General features: G+C 52.8%; 2 protein-coding genes across 3 annotated transcripts in view; both read right to left on the bottom strand.

Annotated features, from left to right (window-relative positions):
• Window positions 1-7,997, bottom strand: part of PCYT1A (phosphate cytidylyltransferase 1, choline, alpha) — a 20,885-nt gene that overhangs the window by 11,608 nt on the left and 1,280 nt on the right. For both annotated transcript variants that reach the window (XM_006022418.3, XM_025202708.1), the window contains exons 2-4: window positions 4,941-5,093; window positions 3,762-3,861; window positions 2,080-2,196 (exon numbers count right to left, since the gene is read on the bottom strand). In XM_006022418.3, the coding sequence (XP_006022480.1) occupies window positions 2,080-2,196; window positions 3,762-3,861; window positions 4,941-5,057 (334 nt within the window). In that variant the 5' untranslated portion in view covers window positions 5,058-5,093. The remainder of the gene's footprint in view (window positions 1-2,079; window positions 2,197-3,761; window positions 3,862-4,940; window positions 5,094-7,997) is intronic.
• Window positions 7,368-7,997, bottom strand: part of TCTEX1D2 (Tctex1 domain containing 2) — a 12,318-nt gene continuing 11,688 nt past the window's right edge. The window contains exon 6 of the mRNA XM_025202747.1: window positions 7,368-7,443. Coding sequence (XP_025058532.1) covers window positions 7,368-7,443 — 76 coding nt within the window. The remainder of the gene's footprint in view (window positions 7,444-7,997) is intronic.

The following is a 7,997-nucleotide window of genomic DNA, read 5'->3' as shown; positions in this document are numbered from 1 at the left end:
GTCAAGCAGGAGAAAGGAGGATGCACAGGCCCCTTTGGCAGATATGGCTGTGCTCACGGCTGGGGGCCAGTGGCCAATGCCACAGCAACAAGCCAGAAGCAATGGCTTCTTTTCCTTCTGAAGTGGTGGCCTGGCTGGGTCCTCCTGCTGGAAGTCCCCATTGGTGCTCCTTACTGGTGGAGACTCCCATTCTGAAATCCTTGGCACCACTCAAGGAGGCTGGATCGGGTCAAGGGCATCCTCGTTAGAGAAATTCTGGGCTCCAAGTCCAGTTAGTGTCCAAGTAGACCAGTCAGCAGCTATTTAAGACACCTCAGATGATGGATCAGGCAGCCCACACACATTTCCTCTACCCCAATCCCCAATTTAGACTGAATCTCAAGGAAAAAAAAACTTCACCGTTAGAACAGTGACACAGTGGAATAGGGAAGTGGTCCTCGCCCCTACCTTGGGCAAATTCAAGAGGAGGTTGGATGATCACCTGTCTGGGGTCTTGTGAACCCAGCATTCATTCCTGCCTGTGGCAGGGGGTCAGGCTAGATGATCTGTTCAGGTCCCTCCTGACCCTAGCTACTATAAAACTATGAAGATGCATAAGAAAGTTGTGGACTCTCCATTGCTGGAGGTGCTGGACAGCCACTGGTCGGGGATGATCCAGGTGTAGCAATGCCTATGTTCTACCATGGGGATTTTCCATTGCTGGTTGCCCCCTCCCCACCTTTCTGCTACATGTGTCCGGGTTTTTGCATTCCTCAGGGGCGCTAGGTTTTGGCTGCAGCCCAGGCTGGGGATTTTGCCTGGGCTGTGCCAGTGCTGCTGCTGTGACTTAAAGCTGGAGGTTCCTGGCTAGGGAGTCTCCCCCCTCCGTTCAGGGTTGGAGCAATCACCATATTTGGGGTCAGGAAGGAATTTTACCCAACTAGTGTCAGACTGGTATTGGGGGAGGGGGGGGAAGGTTCCCTTCCTCTGTAGCCGGGGGCACAGCCTCTACCTGGAGCTTCTTAAGCATATGTTAATAACCTTTCATAGAAGCAGGACACTAGCTGCTGTGGTCCCCCTGCTTTACCTGTGGCAGGTTTGGGTGTCAGATCTTATAGATTCATAGGTGTTAGGGTCAGAAGAGACCTCAATAGATCATCGAGTCCGGCAGGGAAGAGTGCTGGGTCTAGATGACCCCAGCTAGATGCCTATCTAACCTCCTCTTGAAGACCCCCAGGGTAGGGGAGAGCACCACCTCCCTTGGGAGCCCGTTCCAGACCTTGGCCACTCGAACTGTGAAGAAGTTCTTCCTAATGTCCAATCTAAATCTGCTCTCTGCTAGCTTGTGGCCATTATTTCTTGTAACCCCCGGGGGCGCCTTGGTGAATAAAACCTCACCAATTCCCTTCTGTGCCCCCATGATGAACTTAAAATCACTGCCACACAGCCACCAGTGCTGGTATTGTGTTGTATCAGAGTTGACAGTAGTTTTACTAAGAGGTTGGACAATGGATTTGTACATGATGGTTTGGACAGGGCTGATCCTGCCTCAGGCAGGGGGTTGGATTAGATGTGACCTCTGGAGATCCCTTCCAGCCCCATTCCCCTATGGTTCTATGAATTCCAAAACCATCACAAGGTGAAGCCAGCAGAACGCTAGGACTGACTCTCACAGTAAAACTCATCCCACGTTGGCTCAGCTACATGTACAGAAACAGTTCTTCCCTCCTCTGCTGCTCCTGGTTTACAGATAGTAGCCGAATGCCTCTTTTTATGGCTCAGTATTCAGCAGCTCAGCTCTGCCTAGCACTTGGCATGCAATACTGAGATGACAGGTTCAATGAACTCAGTTGGAACAGAGAGTCTTTCCCTCCCAGAAACAATTTCACAATTTCAGGATTTAATCTTTATGTTCAGGCCTATTATTTGCCCCTCAGTGTCCCATGCACACGCTGTGCTGAGCTGAACTCAAAGCTAAAGGGCGAGGCACTGCCACGTGGCTGCCCTTTGAGGCAGAGAGCCCAAAGCAGGGCGTCACCTGCTGGGGAAGGACAGGGAAGATGCAGGAAGGTCTTCTCAAGGTAACAGATCTCGCCTTACCTCCCACAATGAGGTATGTGTTGGGGAAGAGGTTCTTAGCTTGCATCAAAGCCCGGGCATGTCCGGAGTGAAACAAGTCGAATATCCCATCAGCGTAGACCCTGACCGGCCGATCCACTGAGCACAGAAAGAGATGGGCAGTTATGAGCAAGCAGGCCAGGGACAGCAGTTTTTAGTCATACCTTACTGCATGGGCTTGGCTTCCCAGCTGGAAAGATCTAGCAAGGGCTGTCGCTACAGAAATGACTGTTTGAATGTGAACCTGGGTCGGCACGCGTGTGGCCAGGGCATGGCGTGGGGGCAATGATGTAAAAGGAACGCTGGGGACATGCAGACGGCAAACCCCTCAGCCCCTGGAAAATCAAAATGCAACAGCGACATCCTGCTCAGTACCTGGCTACTCAGGCTGGCTTGTTGGAGATGCCAGAGTTGTTTATGAGCTTCCCAGGATGAAGCCTCAGGACCTTCCCAACTTCCCACCTGCTTCAGTTCACTTCTGTATGCCTGGAGGTGGAAGCTCACGATAACATCCACATCTTTGGGCTCCAGAAGATGGGCCAAGTCTCTTTTGAACCCACTTAACAGGACTCCTAAAATCAGCCAGAGGGGGCTGCTATGGAGTCAATTCTTAAACTGCCTGCTTCCGTGGTGTGCAAGGTTGTATGGTAAAACCCAGCTGGGGGATCATGGGAAGCAGCTAGGCACAGTACTCCTAGGCTGCTGGATCTGTTGGATCACTCCCTGCCCTAAGCCAGGGCAGACCAGAGCTTTCCTTGGACAGAGGCAACCATCAGCATCAAGCGACCAGCCAGGTTTCCACAGGGCAAAGGCTGGAACCTCTATTCTTGTGTCAGGTGCTGGGACTTTCAGAAATTTCTTTGGGAGACGGCTAGCTGGGTCTTCACACATCACAACGGGACTAAGCTTGCTGCTAGTTGCTCTATTGCTGTTTATCGAAAGAGGTGCAGGGGTGCTAGCATTTTCATTGTGGTGGTAAAGGTGTCTCCGAGATGGGCTGGTAAGACAGGGGGGAGGATTGATGCTCCCTGTAGGGGTTGCCAACACCACGTGAAGTAAACCGCTTGTCTAGACCTTGTTCCTCTCTCACTGGCTCAGTTCTACTGGGAAAACTGACTGTAAAAGGAGCGCTACTTTCATCCCGAGGGGCTGATCTGTTGAGCTCACTGAAATTCCTTCAAAGGCTGTGCTGCATTTCACTGAGCATTTCCAAGCTGGGATGCTGACCTTGTGTGTTGGGGCTGGCTCTTGGAGTCACTTGCTCAGGTCAGGCTATTTTTCTTGTAAATGCCTCCCGTCTCTGTGACACTGGTGGTGCTCTCAGCTACCCCTGGTCCTAGTGTACAAAAGATGCTTAGCCCTGACGCTTTTTTGCAGCGGTCTCTGGCTTTGAAGGGACTCAAGCAGGTGGTTGGAAGTGTTTACTGAGACTGCAGGTTGGTTGGATGACAAGTGACCTCACTGTGGGAAGAATGAGGCACCTGTTTCAGCGACAGGTGTAGGCACTGGTGTAATCCTAGTAACAACAGCTGTCTTAATCACTAGGGTGAGTAGGGCTACCCAGCCCAGGAGAATGCTCCCCTGCCACAACTAAGGCTGAGTTGGGGGCAGGAGAAATCAGATATGCCCAGTTAGAGCATCGGTCTGCAATGGGGGTTACTCACACGGGGTTCCTCTCAGCGCCTCCTCGAACGTCACTCTGGCGTATGGCTTGCTGTAATCGATTTCGATCTCATCCGAGAAGGGGGCCGGTTCCCGCAAACTCTAAACAAGCAGAGAGAGAAGAGAAGCTCGTAAAGCCCCCTCCCCAGGTGAGCATGTTACCCAGCACGGTGAGGAAACTCTGATGTCAGTGATGAAGTAAATCAGCTGTGTCCCTATAAAAACTTTGTGCAAAATGCCTTCAAGGGATTTGCTGAAGCTAATCCTCCAGGCAGGCCCTGGGGGTGACTATCTGCTTTCTATACAGATTTTCAAGAAGCATCTTGATGCCCACCTTGCTGGGGTCATCTGATCCCAGCACTCTTTGCTGGCCAACTGCAGGGGAGCTGGACCCGATGATCTTGTAAGGTCCCTTCCAGTCCCCAACATCTGTGAATCTATGAAACCTTAGGAGGGAGGGAGCTGAGCAAAGGTGAGGTTAACTCATGCCCCAAGTCAATGGAAAGGCTCGAGTGCAGCCCAGGGGCAGATCCACTTCTATGACTCATAACAGCTCCATTGAGCTCACTGGAACGATGACGGTGTGCATCAGTAGAGGAACAGTGCCAGGAGGCGGAGCTGCTGAGCCCTCAGTGCAAAACTCCCTTGACTGGTCCGTAGCAGGGAACAAAAGATTACCCCTTCTTCTTCTTTTGCATGGCTGACTTGATGCAGTTTAGAATGAGTTAATCAGTCTAATGCTCTTGAGGAAAGGGAATGCATCTCTGCAATGTCACTGTCAAATCTGTATCGAGGGCAGAGTGTTGTTATGTGGTCCATAGTTTGATCAGGGTTGCCACAGTCACATCCTGCAGAGCTCCTAATACATCCCTGCTCTAGCATTAGTCCTGCAAGGGACAAGCAGCAACACCTGTCCCCGTACGACCCTAAGGAGTGGTCTGAGGCCCCAGGGAAAGCACGCACTAGTCCTGGGGGACCAGTCAAAGCACAAAGCTAGGTGGGGAGGGTGGGAGGGGGGTGATGGAGCAAAGCTGTCATGCTTGCTTTGCAAGAAGCAAATACAAACACTGCTTCCCTCCTTGTCTTCTCCAGACACAGAACATTTTACTTGGCTCTGATCAATACTGCAGCTTCTGTGCCACTCACCCTGCTCCCCACCCCCAATTTAACTACTCGCTTACGAAGGCGCGGCGGGACATTTTTGCTGGGATTCCATCCAGCTCTGCTGCTCCGTTGGGTCCTGGGCCTTCTTTTCTTCTCTTCCGGGAATTCAGCCTGGATGAGGTTGGTGCCTCCATCTTCTTGGACGTGCCTGGCACGTCGGCTGGAGAGACCTAGAAGAAAGATACAGAAGAGGAATAGAAGTATCTGATACTTCCCTGAGGGAGCACTGAAAGACTGGTCAATAAGGGGCACCGGATGCAGAAGGTCAGCCCAAAGACACAGCCATCTAAACACAGGGTGTATTTGGCATCGGCTGTTAGAGCATCTTGACAAATGGTGCTTGAAGGGAATGCTGAATCACGGCTCCCTGTAAAGCAGCTCACAGTTGCATTAAACTGAGCGTCTAAGAATCAGCAGGCTGGAGAGAAACTCTCATGGCAGCCAACATCCTGCTTCTATAAAAGGATATCAACATGTGCGCAAGAGATCCCAGGTAGAGACCGTGCCCCTCACTACAGAGGAACATGATCTCTTGCCCCCCAGTCCGTACCAGTCTGACCACGGGGTGAAATACCTTCCTGACCCCAAATATGGTGCCGGTTTGAGCCTGAGCAGAGGGGCAAGACCCTCTAGCCAGCAACCTACGGCTTTACTTCCCATCATTAGCGAGAGGCGAACGAGGCTATTTTGGCATCTGCATGACAGGCCGGATTCAGAGCTGCCCGGTCCACGTGGAACGTTGCACAATTTCCCACTTCTAGTTTCAATGAAAGAGGATGCACATCCCCTCCTCTGCATCCCCACCCCCACAGACAGCTGGCAGGCGAAGCTAGGTTTCCCCTTGAAGCCCAAAGGGAGAAGCAGCCACTTTAAACAGGGAAACAAGGAGGACAAGACCTGCTCGTGAACTCACCCTTGACCAGGGAAGCAGCAGCTGGCTCTCAGCTGCCCACGTCACTAACTTATGGCTCGTGCTCTACTTACACCTTGGCACACGAGGGCGACAAGGGAAAAATCCCACTCCAGCTCCCACAAGAGTTAAAAGCGGGGAGCTGCTAATGGTGGGACAGACAGAGCCCGACTTCCTCCATGATGTGCCTGTGAAAAGGGGGGCAGGCTCCCAGCTTGCACTTCTGTGCTGCCTTCGGTCAGAGAAGCTGATCAGACACCCCCCAGTAAAGGCCTGTCAAATCCTAGTGCTCTGTGGATTGAGAAATCCTCCCCACCCACATGCCACAGGTGTGCTGGGACAGATACTGGGTGTGTCTCGGCTCTGGCTGGCAGGCGAACAGGCCATGCAGCAGAGAACAGGCCACGTCACAGGCAACCTTTTCTCCTACTCCCCTTCCCCCACCTGAAGCATTTAACAGCGTCTTGATTATGTCAGAGCTCTGGTGCCCCATGACCCTCCTGTGCAATCACCAGTCAGATCAGATAGGGAGGCCTCCGCAAGCAGAGCTAGAGAAGGGGCACGTGGGCAGCACTGCTGGCCTGGCACTTGGGAGCATTTCCAACTAATGCATGGAGCAATGCTTCAGAATAAGGACAGGCAGCCCTTGGCAGTCTTCCCTGCTGCAATAATATGTGCCTAGCTTATGTCACATCAAGACTAAAAATGGCTGAGGAGGTTTTGGACAGCAAGTGCGGCAGCCCCCGGACAGAAAGGGACCGAGGTCTGTCCAAGGCCTGTTCTTGGGCTATTATGCGTGGTCCAGAGCAGAAGAGAAGGAGGGAGTTCAGAGAAGCTGAGATGATCAGGGGGCTGGAGGAACACACCAGGTAGCAGGGAATAAAACGGTGCAGGAGGGGCAATGAACACCAGCAACAGAAAGCAACCGATCAGAACAGTGCAAAGGGAGACCGCAAGGCTTAACAGGACAAAGTTAATGGGGTAACCCAGGTGGAGCATGAGGGGGAAAAAGTCCATAGCAGTGAGATTTCCATCATCCAGTAAGTAGCAGCAGCCCGTCCTATGGGACCAGACCAGCTGAGGTACTGGGAAGTCCTGTCAATCTTGAACTGTCAACGAGCGGATCCCCCTCGCTCTTTGCTACTCGAGTCCCTTCTACAGTCCTGGTGCGTTAGTTCTGGCAAACGCTCATTCTGGGAAGGGATCGACTGATTCGTAGCACCGGCATGCTACAGAAAGCAGCAATCAGCCCCCTTCAAAAAGTTTGCAACCTGGGGCCTTGGCTCAGCAAACGCTTGTGCATGCTGGACTCAAAGCCTGCAGGTAATTCTGACTTTAAAAGACCTTCCTATGAAGAGACCAGCGTGCCTGGGGATGCTATCCGCAGCACAGACCAGCAGCAGGGAACACACGCTTCCCCTGTTCCACCAGGCAAGATCCCCCAGCCCCCACTTCAGCACCAGGGATCATTTCACTGGTGCTGCCTCATCAAGCAGTGCCCAGCTCACGCACACCAGCGACCCTGGGCTACGGTTCAAGCTAACGGACGTGACTGGAGATCAGCCGAGATGGTCTTCCATATGATCCGATACCCTGCTTCGCTGACGCCACTGACAGGGATGAAGGAGGTGACTGAGCAGACAGTCTGGACAGCTGATACAATAATCCCAGCTGGGGAAGACAAGTCACTGGCTTACTCCCGGGCACGCTTTTAACTTTCCCGGCAGGGGGCTGGAGCAAGTCACAAGAATGATGGATCGGCTCAGCTGCTAACCCGCACGCCCCTTTCCAACACCGGCGGGAGGACTGTAACAGGAACCCCCATCAGGATGAATCCGAAAGATGCCTGCTTGCTGCGCTGAAGCCGAAGTGCACAGTGATCGTGCCCTCTCCTACGACACGGGGAACGCTCTGCTGCCAGAAGAAAAGATTACGGCGGGGCCAGGAACCGTCTCCTCTTCTAGTACAGGATGATGCCGAGGGAACCACCATCCAAGTTTTGCCCTGACACCGACAGCAACAACCTCCCCGATTCTTCCCCCCACAACTACCGACTCCTCCTCTCCACTCAGTCGATTCACCTTCTTTCTTCCTCTCGCTGGGCTCCCTTCGGTCTCTGCTTTACCTACAGGAGCTGACTGCGCCAGGGCCTGTCTGCTGGGGA

This window comes from Alligator sinensis, unplaced genomic scaffold (assembly GCF_000455745.1).
Source record: "Alligator sinensis unplaced genomic scaffold, ASM45574v1 scaffold301_1, whole genome shotgun sequence".
Lineage (NCBI taxonomy): Eukaryota > Metazoa > Chordata > Crocodylia > Alligatoridae > Alligator > Alligator sinensis.
Note: the sequence above shows the minus strand (reverse complement) of the source record. Positions and strands in the feature narration are given on the sequence as shown.